At 40.0% G+C, this 19,423-nt stretch overlaps 1 protein-coding gene across 2 annotated transcripts; it reads left to right on the top strand.

Moving 5' to 3' along the window:
- The first annotated feature begins 7,474 nt into the window (after positions 1-7,474).
- On the top strand, positions 7,475-14,938 carry TMEM52B (transmembrane protein 52B). Of its 2 annotated transcripts, XM_028143920.2 has the most exons (5): positions 7,475-7,537; positions 9,488-9,531; positions 11,794-11,832; positions 12,340-12,506; positions 14,428-14,938. In XM_028143920.2, exons 1-5 carry the CDS (start codon positions 7,484-7,486, stop codon positions 14,670-14,672), a joined length of 549 nt encoding a protein of 182 aa, XP_027999721.2. In that variant the 5' UTR covers positions 7,475-7,483; the 3' UTR covers positions 14,673-14,938. The 2 variants fall into 2 exon arrangements, with proteins under 2 accessions (XP_027999721.2, XP_054574495.1); XM_054718520.1 differs by lacking the exon at positions 11,794-11,832 and having other exon boundaries at positions 7,484-7,537.
- The last annotated feature ends 4,485 nt before the right edge of the window (positions 14,939-19,423 follow it).

Here is a 19,423-nt window from a genome sequence, read left to right as displayed (position 1 = left end):
TTCAGCAGGAGGAATTATCTGAATAAATGGAATATTGTGATACAATCCTAACTTGAACATTTACCAGCTGCATAAAGATGGGTAATTCAGTGGAACTCAATCCCTAGCTAGTCCTCTGTAAAAAAAAAAAAAAAAAAAAAAAAGATAAAATAATAATAGTCTTAATCTCAGGGAGTGAAGATTTGGAGAAATAATGCATCTAAAGTGAATATCATAGGACATAGTAAATGATCAATAAAAGTTAGTTATCATCATCATCATCTACTACATCGTCATGCAAACCAAGTTAGTTCATTCTTCATCTTTATCATCATCATCTCCATTATATCGAAGTTGCTTTTCTTTCTTTTTAAAAAAATATATTTTATTGTTTTGTTTTTTTTTTTTTTTTTTTTTTTTTAGAGAGCAGAAGGGAGAGGGATAGAGAGTTAGAAACATCGATGAGAGAGAAACATCATCTGCCTCCTGCACCCCCTCTCCTGGGGATGTGCCCACAACCAAGGTACATGCCCTTGACAGGAATTGACCCTGGGACCCTTCAGTCAGCAGGCCAATGCTCTATCCACTGAGCCAAACCGGTTAGGGCTGCTTTTCTTTTAAGTAAATGTTTTTAATTCTATAGTTAAGTGTTTTAGCTCTTTAATCTTATATTCACTTAATTTACATTTTAAAGCTAATCCTGGGATTCATTCACGCCCTCCTTACCTTTAGCTTTCCCTCCATTTGTCCTCTGATCAGGTTGATCCTTCATAGTCTTGCTCTTGAAGTTATCAAAAGTCATATCCAAATTCATTCCAAGAATGAGAAAGTCAAGCAGCCAAGGACTTCTACCAAGTGAAAATGTCTGAGCTTTTGCTGGAGTGTTTAAATAGCTACTGCTATCTAATAGAATGACTCAATCATTGGTAGGAGGAAGGAGAGGCTTTGCTTCATATTTACTGACGCAAATTCTTGGGTTATTTCTATTGCAGGAGGGGAAAGTGGTGATTCTGAGAGTATTTCAGGATATTTCACTAAGTAATTTATGAAAGGAAAAACTGTATTTTCCAAGAGCATTAGAGGAGAGGAATTTGTACCCACTCTTCAGACAAGGAAACTGAAACTCAAATTAGTAAGACACATTAAATTTGTGGGAAAGTGTGCATTTAGACCAGCAGTGTGATTCCAATGTCTATATTTGCTTGCTTATTTCATTGTAGCAGATTATCTCTACACTGTGTCTTTTGTAAGTCTCACATTACATTTTCCTTTTTAATTTTGACATTTAATTGGCAATAAGACAGGAATTCTTGGATTTATCACATATGGCTCTTACCATCAGCCATAATGATGTGGTGACCTGGGTGATTTTAGAATTTAATTAAGGGTACTATTCAGATAGTGACAGTATAGCATAGCAGCAGAGAAAACTTTGAAGTCAGATGGAGCTAGCTTCAAATATTTCCTTGGCTAATCCTTAGATCTATAATCTTGGGGAATTACTTAACAGTTTGAACCTTTGTCTTTGTCTATAAATTGAGACATGTTATTGGGATTCAAATGGAATCTTGGGTGAAAATGCTAAGCTTTGTCCTTCAAGTACGATGAGAATCCAATTATTAATAATTATTAATATCAATAATAGTAATATTCAACACAGATTAATTGCCTGTCAAAGAATTTTGTTTTAAACGTTATTGACTTGACTCCCTATATGTCAAGGGATGCCTATATGTGTTTACTGATAGAACTCTTACCTATTATCCCTCTATCACTTCTTAACCATAAAAGAAAAATATTATGCTAAGAAAACTGTATTCTTGAAAAGAGGCCTAAGATTGAGCTAAATCTCTCAGACATTCTTATCCATAATTCACCAAGTTCCAGGAGAACATAATCATTAATTTTCTTTTGGGTCAATAGTCATGAGAAGCTCATGTAAGCAGTCCCGTATCTGGTGATGAGTCCTACAAATCTTTCAAACACAGTTATTTTTTATTATTTAAAAAATCCCCTCCAAAAAAAAATCCCCTCTACTAAACATCTACAGGTAAAATTACCATCATTAATTTCTTTTCTCCCCTCATTTTATATGTCTCACAGTGTATGCATTGATTTCAATTCCGTTAATGTTATTCCACCTCACCAACAAAATGACAAGTCCTTGGAAAGTAAGGAGAGATCCCTTTCTATTAATAAAATTCATTCTTTCTTACTACACTGGCATACCATATAAACTGTGTAATAGTCTGCAAAAAGTAGACAATCAATAGGTGAGATTCTTAGCTATAAACACATACACAGCATAAGCTGGGTTTTAATTTAGCAAAAGTCTGTCTCAGTTATTTTATTTTGAGGAAGTGGAACTGAAGCCCTAACAGTTTAGGGTTGCTGATTGTCTCTTCTCTATCAGATGCCAGACAAGAACTCGTCTCAGAAGTTTTTCAATTATGCCAGTTAATAAAACACAAAGGTGACAGATGAGAGATAGATTCAGTATGAACATCTCCTGAAATAATTCAGTAAGAGACTTTTCAGATCACCAAGGCAGAGACTACCCACTCCATAGAAGACTTTAAAAGTACAGTGTGAGGTAGAGAGCACCCACATGAAGGTTACCCTAAAATTTTTTCTTGACTTCCCTCACACCAGAAGCTCACATTGAGGAGCCACAACATGGAGGGTTTAAACATTAGATCGGTCACAGTCTTCTGGGTTAGCTGGCTCTTTAGCACAGCTTTGTTTTGGCTTTCCCCTATTCAAGCCTGATAGAAACAAGCAGTTCCTCTCTTTGTTTCTTTGTGGTAAAACGTACATAAAACTTTAACCATTTTAACCACTTTTAGTGTACAGTTCAGTGGCATTAAGTACATTGTTTTGCAACCATCACCACACTTCATCTCCAGAACTTTTTCATCTTCTCCAACTGAAGCTCAGTATTCATTAACCCTTTGCACTCGCTTGCTTTTTTCTTGATTCCTTTATTCTAATGCTAACCATGTCGAGTCACACTAGACATCCAAGTGCAAAAGGTTAAACAATAACTCCTATGATGGTGATTTTTATCTGTCAACTTGTCTGGGCCATGGGGTGCCCAGATATTTGGTCAAACATTCTTCTGAGTGTTTCTTTGAGGTGTTTTGGGTGAGAATAATATTTTAATCATTAGAGTAAAGCATATCTCCCTCCATAATGGGCCTCATCCGATCAGTCAAAAGCCTAAATAGAACAAAACGCTGATCTTACTCCAAATAAGAAAAATTTTTCCTCCGACAGCCTTTGGATTGGAACTACATCATTTTCCCAGGTCTCTAGTCTGCTGGCCTGCACTACACATTTAGATTTGCCAGCCTCTATAGTTGCATGAGCCAATTTCTTATAACCAATCTCTTTCTCAATATACTCATCCTATTGGTTCTGTTTCTTTGGAAGACCCTAACTAATGCCTTCCTTCTCCCAGTTCCTGGAAACTACCATCCTATTCTCTGTCTCTATAAATTTGCTACTGTAGGTATCTCATATAAGTGGAAGCATATGTTTGTTGTCTTGAATCTGACTTATTTCACTTACCATAATGTCTTCACGGTTCATCCAAGTTGTAGCCTGTGTCAGAATTTCCTTCCTTTTTAAGGTTGAATAATATTTCATTGTATGTATATACCACATTTTTTCATCCATTCACCCATTGATGGACATTTGTGTCTCTCCTGTTTGTAAAAATCCAAGGGGATAATTTCTATAATCCTTGTGGGGCAGATAGCTGGACAGACTTAACAGACTTTAAGTGGGTCTCCTTATCCCTGCCTCCCAATGTTCTTGCGCTTGAATGTGGGTGGGATTTGTGGCTTGCAGTATGTATGTGACCATGTGTATGGGATCACCAAAGGTATAGAGCCTAAAGTTTCTCTCCTTCTTCTCTTTCTCTGCCTGAATTTAAAGGAAAAAAACAAACTTACATGAATCCCACTACCACAAAGAAATGAATTTGCCAGAGGGAGCTTGGAAGTGTATTCCTCCCCAGTTGAGCTTTCATATGAGTACCCAGTTCGGCAGACACTTTGATGGCAGCCTGTGAGACCCTAAGCAGAGGACCCACCTAAGCTATGCCCATACTTCCACAGACAATGTGAGATAAACGCTGTTTTATATTGCTGTTCATGTAATTTGTGGTAATGTGTTACATGGCATACAAAACTAATGATCTTGTGATAAAATTTATCCTCCTTAAATTTAATCTTATCACTGACTTTCAATGCCTTAGAGATTGCCACTGAATACTCAAGCTATAATCTTGGTTCATTCCATAGAGACACTTCCTAGTGGAGTGGTTGCAAGATGAAACTGGGTTCTTCTTCCATGTTATGCATTTTTGAAGCCATAGCTATTGTTCATTGCTTAGCTCTTTGTAATTCATGTTTGATGCTTTGGAGTAATGATAGACCTGGCCTCTATTTCACTGAGGCAAAGCGAGGAAGAGAATCTGGTCACCTGACTTAGACAAGGTCAAAAGGAGAATAATCAAAAGAACCAGAAATAAGTAGTTCTTTAACCCCACTTGTTACAGCTATTGTATAACAATTCCCTGAAGCATAGATTAAAAGCTTGTGTACATGTGCCCTCTATTTGTTCCACTCCACATCCTTAACAACTTATGTCTAAGCTAATGATTCACAAGCTTATTGGAACTACAAGATTGTGTAGCATTGTAATGAGATCAGTCCCCTTTATCTCAGCTACCTGCCATGCCATTGGGTACCTTCTTCAATCTTTCCTCCTGAATCCTCTTTCCTCTCAGATGGGGCTGACCTCACAAGGAATAATCACTTTGATAAGGATAAACACAAATCTCTATTTCTCCAGGGAATAACCAAGTAAGGGGGGAAAAAAGTGGCAATAGTAATTCCAAAAAAGGACAAGTAGCTAGGAGGTCATTAACAGAATCCCATTTGGTTGAAACCTGTTAAGTAGCTGTAGGGCAAAAAGGTGATGGTAATCACAGGACAGAAAAGTGCTCTGGGAGGGAAAAAAGGTCATGTTAATTGGCAAACCTGTTCATGCGGGTGAAGGCTGGAATGACTGAGAGAAGAGATGGCCAGGATAGCAAGGGAAACTATTCATGAACTGAAATGTCAGAATACGTAAAACTTGGTCATGGTAACAATGAGAAGCATGGTGGACATCAGTTATCCATGAAGGTGAAGGTCATTGGTAAAACTAAGTGGAAATCAAGGTCATTATAGTTAACATTTATAATGCTTCTTATATTGAGACAATTATATACATTTCACACACATTAACTTACTTAATCTCTATAAATCATCATTATTATTGTCACTTCATTTTATATGGAATGAAACTTAACCAACAGAGAGATGTAATAACTTGCCCAATATAACACAGCTAGTAAGTGACAAAGCAAGTATTTAATCCCAGAAAATCTACCTGGATTCTTAGCCATTATGCAATACTGTCTTTCTGACAAGAAAAAGAGAAAGAGCCCTGGCTGTTGTGGCTCAGTTGATTGGGTGCCATCCTGTACCCAGAGAGGTTTCCAGTCAAGGCACATGCACAGTTTGCAGGCTTGATCCCTAGTAGGGGGTGTGTAGGAGGCAGCCGATCAATGTTTCTCTCTCCCTTTCTCTTCCCCTCTCTCTAAAATCAATAAAAACATTTTTTTTTAAAAAAAGAGAGAGTGTGTTCTCTCTTAAAAAAAAAAACAACAAAGAGAAATAAAGGGTTAATGTTGTTACCCATGTTCACAGAAAGAAATATTATAATCAAAATGCCTTCGTCTCTCTGATTGTATTTTCTCCATGAAACAAGATCTGGGTCAGGTCAAGTGGACATTCCACTCTTATTATATAGGTTGCCCCCCCGCCTAAAATGTATACTGTATACACTTTATCAGCTGATAATTCAATTTTGAAAATGAAATGTATTTTAATAAACACTGCCTTTATAATTATTCAAAGTGTGTGTATACATTTTTGAGGGATACCCTATATGAATGAGAAAATTAAAGACTGGGGAAACAATAACTCAGTAGAGGGCCTGGATTAGAGTCCTGCTCTTCTTTTCCTGTTAAACACCTCCTACCTTGCCAAGCTTTTTGCTGAAATTTGGAAAATACTGTTCATCCTAACATCAATTTCCTTACATTTATAAAAAAAAAAAAAAAAAAAAAAAGTACTGCTCATTTAGTTTTGGAACTGACTGGTTTTGAATCATCAGTGTCATATGAGACTTTTATCTCACTGATTTCCTTAGCTAAAAAAAGAATAAGTTTATATTCTCCGTTCTTATATTACATTGTCACGTGGTATGAGGGCTCTTGGACACTCAATCCCTCTCAACAGTTCCCCTGAACAATCACTCAGTAAAAGTAGACTTTCAGAGTTAGAAAGGGCCTGAAAGTTGGTTTTACTCAGTTCTTATGAAATAGATACATTTCCATAAACTAATGTCTAATTTTCTTATGAAATACTTTGTATTAAGTGATTACCAACTTAAGTATAGCTCATGTAAACAGCATTCATTTGTTCCTATAGATACGTTTCTTTACAAATATTCTATGTTTTTTCCATATGTGTTTATTTTTACTCTTACCTAAGATTTTATGAGAGAGAGAGAGAGAGAGAGAGAGAGAAAGAAAGAGAGAGAGAGAGAGAGAGAGAGAGATTTTGGAACCCAGTTTGTTTTTTAAGTCTGTCTGTCTATTTATTCCAATGGGAATTGAAGTCAGAGTGGACAGGAATTTAATGGACATGACCCAGAAATTCTAATCTCCAAATCTGCTTTCTCCAAAGATGGGATGGCTTTCCAGTTCATTTGGCAACCTCTCAGTCCTCCTCCAATAGTTAGGAATAAATGATCCAGAACCAGGAGAGTTGATTATCAACATAGTGAAGGGGAGGGTTTCAAAGAGCAAGAGAGGAGGCCTAATCACGTGGAGGGTGTGTGAATGGAGCTTGGCAGGGTGACTTTCAACCTTCAGCAGTCACCTGGTGTGCTGTGGTGAAGAACCAAGAGTATCACTTCTTTTCTGATGGAGAAGAATAATCTCTCTTTGATCCTCTTCCAAGTCAAGTTTCTCATCACTGCCTAGAAAAATTCCTAATTCCGAGGACTGATGTGTCCTCGTCAAACGTCTTTCTCTTGGGGGCATTGAGAGAAAGCTAAAGACATATAGAAAAGGATTAATAGTAGAAGGGAAGAAAAGACAAAGGGAAGCAAATGTGGAAACCCTAAAACCAGGAATAGAAAAGAGAAAGAAGCCAGGATGAACGGGAAAGGAAAGACCACAGAAAATAAAAAGCCCAGGGGAACAAGAAGAGAGAGAGAGAAAAAAGAAAACAGTGATTTATTGCTAAGAAAAGTTTCTCTCCTAAGTCCTCTAGGTCAAGAAGTCAGACAAGGTGCAGAGCATGGAAAGGAAGTAGCAGAACCTGGAAAGGAGGTAACGGACACCCAGTGCGTGATCCTGGAGACTCAGGAGTTCAGCCCCATGAGACTGAGAGTCCACACCGTGTTGGCCTCTACCCTGGTGTATTTCATCCAGGTAAGTTGTGAAAATGCAGGAAAAAGGCTTTTGTTTTTGTTTCTTGGATAAACCAACTCTCAGAAGAATCTGGGGGGAAATGAATGAGGGGGGAAGACCAAAGGGGCAGTGGCAAATGAATAACTAGAATGTTTCCTTTGTGTTATAGGGTGACATAGTGCAGGTGTGACGAATGACAACATCAGTGAAATGGGACAGAAATTAGGGCGACCGTAGATACAAGGCAGATATGTATGGCAATTTAGAAATGCCACTTCTGTGTGCATATTTCTCTCTTTTAACATCTTATCACTCATCCCTCAAATTCCCAAGCAAATGATCAAAACTAGGTATGTAATTCTCCTAAATGGACTTTCCCACATCAGCCCTAATGCTCTTCTTGGAATTTAAAGGTGCCTCCATATCAGAAATAAGTTAAAAGAGGGGAAACTCTTTAAAAATACTTTGGATCTTTCTTTTTTCTCCCCACTAAAATTCAGTAGCCTCTGAGTAACTCATTTAGCTGGGAGAGGGGTCACTGGACTAAGGGATTCTGAACAGTTATCAAGGGGAAGTGTACACAGCTATGAAATCCGTTAAGGAGAGCAAATGAAGAAATTGCCTACTATCAGGTTCCTGTACCACTTCTAGCAGGGCGTGGGCTGTCTGTTTTGCTTCCTGTATAACAGTTAAATTAATGTCTGAAAACCCATTTCTTTTTCTTTTTCTTGTATATTCTTTTTTGCTTCTTCTCTCCCTTGACCTTCCCTTCCCTTCTTTTCTCTTTTTCTTCTCTTTTTTGCAACAGGCCTGAAAGAGGCATTTTATCTGCTGAGAAATTCAGGTGTTTCTAGCCTTTAGTCAAGAAAATGAAACAAAGTACCAAAACTGGGTTGAAGAAACTCACACTTTGTCATCCTTAGTGGTCAACTATTTTAAATTAAAACAAAACCAGTAGTTTCGCAAATATTATCAGCAGAAGGCAGCTGTTAGATCTTTTACAAAGCCCTTTCCTGATACATTAGGAGTATGTGTGCGCTCCCTCCCCCAACCCTCCCCTCCCCTCCGCCCCATAAAACCCCAAGTAAATGTAAATCTCTGTCCCTTTTAAGAGGACCTTTTTGTGTTTGTTGTTGATTTCCTGAAATACCAAGTCTTTCAAGTTATTGGGAAAAAGTTTCTAGAACAAAAGTTTACCTAGAAAGGTTTTTGAAGGAGAAAGTCAGCCGAAATGTAAGGTAGGAGAAGTGGAAGTTTCTTTCTTTACAAGGAGTTGAAGGGACTGGCTAACACTGCCAAGGAGCTGTTAGAGCAGATTTGTCCCTGGTTCATTTGGGTTTCATTTGAGTTATGGCCACATCAAGAGGTGTGTGCAGTTGGTCATGTTACTTAAACCCCTATGCCTTAGTTCCTTAACCACTTAAAATAAGGTTAAATATATCCACCTACATGGTTATCATGATGAAATGTTAAGAAATATTAAAAATTACTAGCCGTCTGACTGTCATATAGTAGCTACTCAATAAGTTTTCTTCCCTTCGTCTTCTCTTGCATGGTAAGTTATGAATGTACCGAGGGAATGAAAAAGAGCAGTGAGGCAGAATTCATTTTGTACTGGGAATGAGTTAGGAAGACAGTCACAGTATCCTGAGGGACAGATCAGGACATTTCTAGGACAAAGGAATTTATATAAAGGCTGCCTCTCATTCACAAGGCAGTGATGCTCAACTACCACCAAAAGAAAAAAACAAACAGATTAGGTATTTGTTCTTCCTGGTTCTCCCACCTCAAATGTAGTAATTGAATGGGTATAGGAGAGATGAAAACAAACAGCCCTAAACATGGTTGACCCTATGACCTTGTCCTCGAGTTTACCCTGCTCTCACCAACTGATCTAACATAGCAGTCATAGGTTGGTGGGCAGAGAAGACCAGACAATTTCCCTGTCTGAGACTATTTCCCTTCCTGCAGCTTCCTTGGGCAAGATGTGAGGAGAACTGTGTCAGTCCTGAACAGTAAGTATCTGAGAGTCCAACTGGGGAGGAAGGAGCGACAGACAAAAACATCAATACACAAAGGGTCAAAATGTCATCAGATATCTGTGACTTCCCTTATTTCTCCTTAAATGGGCACTTAGCCCACGGATGGGTTATCCCAAAATAAAGACATGCATTTTTGTCATCCTGAATACTCAGAATAACACTGCTGACAGCATTTTTTCCAAAGCCAGTCTTAAAAGCAGCCGACTTAATCATCTCAATTTATGCAGTCATAGAGATTTGCAGTAGAGTTTCTTATTCATGATTTTTAGTGACTCACGGAGACAGACTGGATTCAATATCTTAGTCATAGGCAGATATATGTGGGTAATTTCCAAAGGTACATCACCGCCTCAAATCTGGAGTATTTTATTTTTTTAGAGAGGCGGTTCTCAACCTGTGGGTCGTGACCCCTTTGGGGGTCGAATGACCTTTTCACAGGGGTCGCCTAAGACCATCAGAAAACACAGATATTTATATTATAATTCTTAACAGTAGCAAAATTACAAGTTATGAAGTAGCAACAAAAATAATTTTATGGTTGGGGGTCACCACAACATGAGGAACTGTATTAAAGGGTCACAGCATTAGGAAGGTTGAGAACCACTGTTTTAGGGCATGTTAATATTTATTGCAGTCTTTATTTAGCTATTACTTTGAGATAATTACCCCTTAATCTAAACCTATCACAATTAGGTCTTATGTAGACACAAAGGATATAAAGATAAAAAAGGAAAAGATTCATTCCACTTAGAGGTAAACTAGTAAAAAAAATCAATGACAGTTTCAACCAAAGATTTGCTCAGGCTGAAGGAAAACACATATTTAGCCATGGGAAGAGTTTCTCAATAGCAAAGACGTTACACCCAAGGGAAATGGTGATGGCCTTGGTTACTTTCACACTCTCTCTGAGGTTTTAGACATCACCATAGGAAGAGTCATTTTAATAGAATCAGAATTGCAACGTAGAACTATAAAGGGCTTTGAACAAAAGGGGAATGTTCAAATGGAGATTATTATGCTAAGTGAAATAAGCCAGTCAGAGAAAGACAAATATCACATGATCGCACTTATATGTGGAATCTAAAGAGCAAAATAAACTGATGAACAAAATAGGGGAAAAGGGGGTGGGGGTGGGGGGATGTGAGAAAACCTGGAGGGGACATTGTTCAGTGAAAATGCCAATGGTATGTTCCACAACTGCGAAACCACGGAGAGGATAGAGTGTGCATTTCAATAGATAAATATATCAGAAAGTAATATTAAATTTACTTGTCTTTAAACAAACATTTTCCTTTACTTCCCCTTCCCACTCCTTAGCTTATCCCATACTCCTTCTCTCATGCAATCTATATTTTTATCCCAATAGAGAAAATGTATAGCTGTCCTAGTTAATTCAGAATATTTAATTAGCTTTCATCATGATGAATTTGGTTTCTACATTTCCCCCCTTTTGTTTGGCCTCAGCCATCATGTATATCAGTTTTGATTCTAGGTGTGAAAATTCAGGGTCCTTTTTATGGTGGGAGTTTTTATGGTGGCCCTTCCTGCAACAACTTGCAATACATAAATTACAAATTTCGTTGTATTGCTTTCGTGCTTATAACCGAAATTTTCTTTATGTTCAAATTTTATTAATCTCAAATATATGCAAATGTTAACTTTCACACCCATTTTCAAACTCTTTAAAAATATATTTATTGATTGAGGTGAAGAGAGGAGGGGGACAGAAAGAAACATCAATGATGAGAGAGAATCACTTATCGGCTGCCTCCTTCATGCCCCATACTGGGGATCCAGCCTGCAACTCAGGCATGTGCCCTGACTGGGAATCAAACTGTGACCTCCTGGTTCATAGGTTGACGCTCAACCCTTGAGCCACGTCGGCCAGGCTCAGACTCTTTTAAACTCGAATTGGAAGTCCTTTCTTGGTAACTGTCATCATAACTATTTACAATAGTCATGGCTACCTTTTCTATGAATACTAATTCATGAGCACTGCTTTCGTCTGTCTTATAATGGCTTACAAAATGATTTACATACTGCCATCCGTCGTATAAAACCATTTCAAGCATCCCATTACACAATAGATTTAGCTGGTTACATTGAAATTAATATAGCCTGGGATGCTTTTGTCATAACAAGGGATCATATTATTGTGACTCATTGTTTTGATTCTGGAATCGTAACAGGAATTGACTATATTTTTATTGCAAAAACTTTATTCTTTCTTCATAGTTGCCTGACCACAGATTGGGTACATCTCTGGTATATATGGTAAGTTTCAGCTGTAATAACCACTGTTTTTGTTTGCTCCTTAGTTTAAATATATTTGACAGTAGGCAAACAATGTACATGAGACCGCCAGCCTACTTACTTGCATAGCATCGCATGGAGTCATTTCCTTACTTCATCACCACCCTGTGTGACAATACGCCAGGATTTCCTATTTCAATACCACCTCCCCGGCCAACATCAACCGATCATTGTCCACGTTCTCAGATCAGCTCTAAAATAGCCCACAGAGGTTACTTCAGTAAGGTAAAAAGCAGCCCCTCCAAATCACATTAAACCTCTGGCTAATTTTCTAACAAATTGACTCTGTCCTGCTGGCAAAGCAAGGAAGGATCATATGTGAAGTGAGAGCCCTGGAATTAACATCTTGTAATTACTCTGCACAAGATTCACACCAGAACCCAAGTGCAGACAGGGAAGGCTGATGAGGCCAAGGTTAGGGAAGGAGGCAGAACCCAGAGCTCTCGGTGCTGGTGGGCCCCCCGGCAGGTTGCTGGTGGTCATCGGCGCCCTGCTCCTCCTGTGCGGCCTGACTTCTGTGTGCTTCCGCTGCTGCCTGAGTCGCCAGCAGAATGGGGAAGATGAGGGCCGGCCGCCTTACGAAGTGACCGTCATCGCTTTCGATCATGATAGCACTCTGCAGAGCACCATCACCTGTGAGTACCCGGACTGTTGACACGGGAAGGGAGCCGGGTTTAAACACGCGATCATGATGGTGCAAGGGTAGAAGAACACCTGGCTGTAGAGTAAAAGAAGCTATAACTCAGAGGAGGCTTAATGGCCAGAAGCCTGGTGATGCAGTGACCTGTGCTGGCAGCAGCACTGTATTCGCACACATGGTTCTTGTCTGATGAGAGAGTGGAGGAAGAGAGGAAATGCTGGAGATGATGTTGGAAACGTTATGTGAGAAGAATGACCCGATTCATAAATAGTTGAGATTAATAAAATGGGTTTAAGCCCTAAGCATACCCCTTTTTCAAAAAGGTCTTGGGCCCTAGCTAGTTTGGCTATGTTTCTCTGTCTCTCTGTCCTTCCCTCTCCATTCCACTCTCTCTAAGAAGCAATGGAAACATAGCTTCAGGTGAGGATTAACAACAACAAAAAGTCTTGGATTTTGTAAAAACCCACATGTTCTATCTAGAATTTTTATATATTTAGAGAAATTTGTCATGTGTACTTTCAGTTATTTATATTCTCCAAGTCTTTTTGTGTTTTTATTTTATAAGAGAAAGTTTATTTAGAAAGTCGGAGAAAGAAACAAACAAACAAAAAAGGGTGGGGGGATTAAAAAAAAAAGTCATAGAGGTAGAGGAAGTGAGCTGTAGAAGAAATGGGCTGGGGGGCGGGGAGGAGAGGTGGTGGTGGAGGGGAGGAGGGGAGAGGGGTCATAAGTCAATGCACTTGGTCCTGATGATGTCAGCCCTGGCGCCTCGCGTCTGGTTTTGCTGCATTTCTGGGCTTGGGGCTGAAACACAACCGAGGCCTAGGTGTGTTTTGTGCTGATCGAAACTCTGTCATGGAGCTTAATGCTTCAGGGCTATTCTCCAGCTCCCTTCTTTGTTCCCCTCTAAGGAGGGTCTAACCCTCATAACTAGCAACATGCCAAGAGAGGGAAGGTCAGTCTGAACTGCAGGGGTCTAAAGGGCAGGATCAGAGATATGCTAGGGGAGGAAATGCTACCCTGGGGGTGAGGTTCTTGTTTTCCCAGTTTTGCTGGGCACCTGGGGCTTTTCACCCTGGTGACCTTCCCGACCTGGCCCGTCATCCTTGCTCATATCTATCTAACTATCTACCACAGATGGGATCTATTCTCCAAATCTTGATACACAAAGTATGAGCCTCAACATTCTTTTGGTGATCAGAAGGCACTTCATTTTCTCCTGTTCTCTTCTTTATAGTATGGTATTTACTAAAATTGGAGGGCAAATACCAGGCGGAACGACAGGTGGCAAAACACTGTGATTTTTATTTTGCAAAGAGAACAACGTGGTGTGTTGTTGCTCACCTTTCCTGCCCCCCAATCACTTTGAGAAAAGATAAGTAAGGCAGAAATAAGTATTTCTAAGGAGATTGCAAGATCAGTGGGTCAGTCTAAAGCAGTGGTCGGCAAACTGCGGCTCGGAAGCCACATGCGGCTCTTTGGCCCCTTGAGTGTGGCTCTTCCACAAAATACCACGGCCTGGGAGAGTCTATTTTGAAGAAGTGGCGTTAGAAGCAGTTTAAGTTTAAAAAATCTGGCTCTCAAAAGAAATTTCAATCCTTGTGCTGTTGATCTTTGGCTCTGTTGACTAATGAGTTTGCCGACCACTGGTCTAAAGGGTTCAAAATCTGCCAACGATGGTGGGATATGGGAACCCAATTTAGATTATTCGAGGATACCAGAGAAGACAGGGTCTTTTAGCAGAAAGTGAAGTCGGTTTCTAAACAAGCTTCACAGGGTTTTCATAACATTTCCTAACAACAGAGTTGACAAGGAGTTTGGTCAGTTGTGAGGTAGAGGGAAATTTTAGAGTGTTGTAAGTCTGATTTCTGAGGATGTCACATTTACTTTAGCTCTATTCCTCCCCCCCTCACCAGCGATGCAGTCAGTGTTTGGCCCCGCGGCTCGGAGAATCCTGGCGGTGGCCCACTCCCACAGCCCCCTGGGCCAGCTGCCCTCCTCCGTGGACACCCTCCCCGGGTATGAGGAAGCTCTCCACATGAATCGCTTCACGGTTGCCAGGTGTGGGCCGAAAGCACCTGACCTACCCTCAGTGCCAGAAGAAAAGCAGCTGCCTCCAATGGAGAAGGTGTCTCCTCAAGGAGACCACGCTTCGAATTGATGGGAACTTCGGTTTTAGAAACGGGGTGGGGGTATCCGCAGAGTCGGTAAAGATGGACACACGGAACATTTTGGCTACCTTTCAGAAGATTTAGGATGAATCTAAACATCATCTAGTGGAAAACATGGACTCCAACTCTTCATTTCCAGCCACATGTATTTTCTGATATGAAATGCTCTAATTGAGAACTCTCATTATTTATCCAATACCAAAATTTGCAACTAACCTCTAGCAACATTTCAAAGATTTCTTGAACTCCTTCAACTATTGAGTTCCTTTACCCATACGGTACTGCAAGTTGCTCTTCTCTGCCAGTTCCTGGGTAGAATGCACTTGAGGAGCCATAAGCATTAATGTACCAAATTCACTTTTCCTCTTGAGGGAACACGCACTTGTACACTGAATGACAATGATAATCTTGGACATCATGCAATACCTAACTGGACATCCATAATCCATGGGTGGGATTGCAGTATGGGCTAGGACAGTGGTCAGCAAACTGCGGCTCGCAAGCCACATGCGGCTCTCTGGCCCCTTGAGTTTTTAGCAAAGGCCAGCTTAGGAGTACCCTAATTAAGTTAATAACAATGTACCTACCTATATAGTTTAAGTTTAAAAAATTTGGCTCCCAAAAGATATTTCAATCGTTGTACTGTTGATATTTGGCTCTGTTGACTAATGAGTTTGCCGACCACTGGGCTAGGAGAACACAGTCTATATTGAAATGCCAGATATAAAGGTCTTTCTTTCACTCTGGTCCTACCTACCAGTGGTATTGAACAGTGCACAGAGTGCAGTAACAGTTCTATTCAATTTTCAGTTCCTCTGCCCTGTGAACACAGGCATGCACGCACGTGCTTGAGCACACACACGCACCCTTTTCTAACTTGGAAAGAATAGCATTGCTTTGCTTCTTTTCTCCTCCCTGCGTTGACCACCTGAAACCAAGTGTCTAGTGACAAGCACTAGTCTCTAGTGGTGGCCTTTACTGCCACCTTGTGGCGCCATGATAGAAATGCATTCTCCTACCTGCACACCTCTCCATTTCCTGGAGCACAAACTGAACCCAGCCTAAAGAAAGCCTCCCCAAGGCATCATCCCATTGTGTCATGTTAAACTGCCCATGTAGTATACTACCTCCAAAGTATAATACTATTGGAAAATGGAGGAGGTGAATTATATTCAGCAGTGACCTTAGATAACCCAATGGAATCTTTAAAGCACAGTTTTCTCATCTGTACAATAGACAGTTGACAACACCTGACAAGTTTGATGTTAGGGTCAAATAAACTAAGTATATATGACAGATTTGTAAAGTATTATGCACGTGTGTGGTTTATTTTATTTTATTATTCTTGATACAGATGTCTGATTTTCACCTGCCTGCCATGATCCTCTGGTTTCTCCTTTTGCTATGTTATTGCTAAGTCACACCTGAAGTCGCTTTACTTCATCAATAATATTTGTTAATTGAGGTAAACAACTGAAGATATGCAACTCCTGTTAATATGTTCTGTGTAGAGGTAGGGAACATGTGAACAAACTCATTTATTAGGAAATTAGCTCCAGTACTCAGGGAGACATTTCAGAGCCAGGAATGGCTGATTAGTGCAGTCGATGCCTCGTTAAGTACATTCTTGGAGGAATGCTCACTCAGCCCTGCCAGAGGGAAACTATTCTGAGTATAACCTGCTGGTGATCTGCGTTTTTCCTGGGTCATTTATCAAATTGCCTCTGGAAATTGTTGAAATGCATGAATTGTTAATAGCACCTGAGGTGGCCTTGTTTTGCCGCTGCCAAATGAATCACTTTATTATCACACATTCTGTGAAATATTCTTGCCTCATCTGTCCTTCAAGATACCATAGTCTTAAGTTAAAATGTTGTCAGGTATAACAAGATCTTGGAAGAAATCCTATCTTAGTCTAAAGAGATCTCACTGCCCCATCTCTCCCTGCCCCTTTGCCCCTCTGGCAGCCACATGGAGTTCACTCCTGTCACCATTCCATTTTGTCACAAGCTAGTAGCACCCAAGTGGCTTCACTTCTTTATCTACTCTATCTAAGATATCTGTTAATCAGCTCAATCATTTTCACCACGTTCTCAAAAAAGTTTAACCCCTTTAAACTTTCCTCACACCTATTCTTCAAACTTTAAACATTGGTTCATTGAAGCTAACTGATCTCTCCCCAAAGCCTACACTGCTGAACAGAAGAGCTGCAGAAAACCTCCCAACTCTGCTGATTGAGGTCATTTACAAGGTCATGATCTCCAACACACCAGAACCATTTACCATTTCTTCTAGATTTTCTTTAGTAAATTTCCCATTCCTTTCAGTAGTTATTCAAATTTCAATATCTCTCTTCAAACCTCACACCCCATAACCTACTCGTTAATTCTAGGCAGGGGATTTGTCCTCTTAGTTTAGAGAGGAAATCAAAGCTTTCAGGTAACTTCCTAGCCCAAAGCTACAACCCTTGTGGCTATGAACCTCTCCTTTCCTCTTTCCTTCTGTCTAAATGAAATAGACGTCCTTCCTGCTTCCCAATAATAATATTTCTAGTTGTGTGTTGTATTACATTTGATTCAATGGAAATTATGTGCCAAGAATAGTGCTGAGGCAACTGGAGGTATAAAAGTGTGCAAGAAACACAGGGTCTCTGACTCTTAGTCCTCACAGAGCTTAAGAAAAAGCAAATCTATATATATAAAAGCCTAATATGCAAATTGTCCCCATGGGAGTTCGACCAGAGACCGATCACTTGCTATGATGTGCACTGACCACCAGGGGGCAGCACAGAATGAAGGAAGGCCCTGGCTGGCAGCCAGCAGCCAGGGAAAGGAGGCCCCACCAGCAGCCAGGGAACAGAGACCCTGGCTGGCAGCCGGAAGGCCCTGATTGACCCTGATCACCCACCAGGCCTAGGGATCCTACCTATGCATAAATTTCATGCACCGGGCCTCTAATAGAGTGCAAAGAACCATTGGGAAAGGCAGAGTGATGAAAGAGCATTTTCAAAGATGTGATACTGTTTGGTAAATTTGAGAAACTGAAAAAAGACTAGAGTAGCTGATTTAGTGAGCTTAGGAGGGAGCTGCAAAAATGGAGTCTGAGAGAAGCAAGGGGCCTTGGGGGCAAGGAGTACAGACTATATTTTACATGCATCCAGAAGTCCTTGAAGGATTTTAAACAATAAGTCACGTATGCAATTTGAATTTTAACAGTGAGTGAATGCTACAGGAGAAGGGACTGGAGCAGTGAATGGAAGCATGAAGACCAGATGAGAGGCGACTGAAGAAGAGTGGTTAAGAGATGCTTATGGATGGGACTACCATGGTGATATTAGAGATGAAAGTAGTGATAACTGTAAGGATTTGAAAAATATATTGGGAGACCATCATCAGGATTTGCTGATAGGTTGGAAAGGGAAATGTTGTAAGGGGAATGAGTAAAAAAATGACTCCTTGATCACTGAGCTGAGCCAATACATGGAAGGTATTAGTGTTTATTATGATGGGAAAGACTGGAGAAGACCAGATTTAGGGGTGAATTCAAGACAGTGATTTCTAAAATGGGGAAAAGGCATTTCATAAACTTGGTAAAATATAAGCCAACTTAATTTAAGCTAAAGCTTGTATGTGGTTACGAACAAGATAATCAACTTCCCATCTTCCTTCTTCTTCCTCTTGCTTATTCTTTAATTGTTCATTTTCTACTAGCTTCTTCCCTTTACTAGTACAATACAAAAGTTTTATATGAATTTTGTATTATAAAATGGAAGGAGAGTACAGAGCTGGAAAAAAAAAAAGTGCCCTTTGTTAAGCCTGTACTAAATAATTCAGGCACTGAACTAGAAGACGATGAGCTACTTAATGTATTTTTAGCAGGAGAGTTTCATAATGTGATCAGTGTTTTAGAAAGATATTCTGGTGAAAGTCTGAGATCTTAGCTGAAGTGTGAAAAAGTCCGGTCTTAATTCCACCTGGGAGCCTATTGTAAAAGTCCTAGTTAAAAGTGATGAGACCCTTGCCCTGCTGGCATGGCTCAGTGGTTGAGCATCAACCTATGAACCAGGAGGTCAGGGTTCGATTTTCAGTCAGGGCACATGCCTGGGGTTGTGGGCTCAATCCCCAGTAGGGGGCGTGCAAGAGGCAGCTGATCAATGATTCTCTCTCATCATTGGTACTTTTATCTCTCCCTCTGCCTTCCTCTCTCTGAAATAAATAAAAAACATTTTTTTAAAAAAAATAGTTTACTTATATATGGATATATGGGAATAAAGCAAAAATGGGGTTTATGTAACCAATTTAAGAGACGGGGAGAAAAATTACAAAGTCTGGGAACAGCAAGCTGTGTTTTCTTTTCCTTGGATAAGCAGATTGTCTGGAAGGCAATCAAGAGGCCATAATGGGAAATCTGCCCTTGAGCAGGCTGTCTGACTGGGAAAACAATTTGAGTGATTTATGGATTGGCCAAGATATACTGAGAGTTCCACTGTGGGAAATATTGTGCATGCTTGTCTCTGAGTAATGTTGGCCAAGGTCCTGCTGGTGGCACCTTCACCTTGGTGAAGCCAGAATTATACTTCCCCACCTTGGAAAATCACCTCATGATTTTAAGAGTTTGAAATGAAAGTGGTCGTGTTTGAGCTGAAACCTGACAAATTAGAATTCTAAACACTAGACATGTAGTATATGAGCATGTTCTGCCGATGAGCAAAGATAGAAATAATGAGAATGTGAATCATGGA

Source organism: Eptesicus fuscus, chromosome 7, assembly GCF_027574615.1.
Source record: "Eptesicus fuscus isolate TK198812 chromosome 7, DD_ASM_mEF_20220401, whole genome shotgun sequence".
Taxonomy (NCBI): Eukaryota; Metazoa; Chordata; class Mammalia; order Chiroptera; family Vespertilionidae; genus Eptesicus; species Eptesicus fuscus.
This window is presented reverse-complemented; position numbering and strand designations above follow the sequence as displayed.

Coding starts and splice junctions, on each gene's coding strand:
- TMEM52B (XM_028143920.2), top strand. CDS start 7,484: ATGAGACTGAGAGTCCACACCGTGTTGGCCTCTACCCTGGTGTATTTC. Junction 7,538..9,487: donor CCCTGGTGTATTTCATCCAG/GTAAGTTGTGAA, acceptor CCCTTCCTGCAG/CTTCCTTGGGCAAGATGTGA. Junction 9,532..11,793: donor AACTGTGTCAGTCCTGAACA/GTAAGTATCTGA, acceptor CTTTCTTCATAG/TTGCCTGACCACAGATTGGG.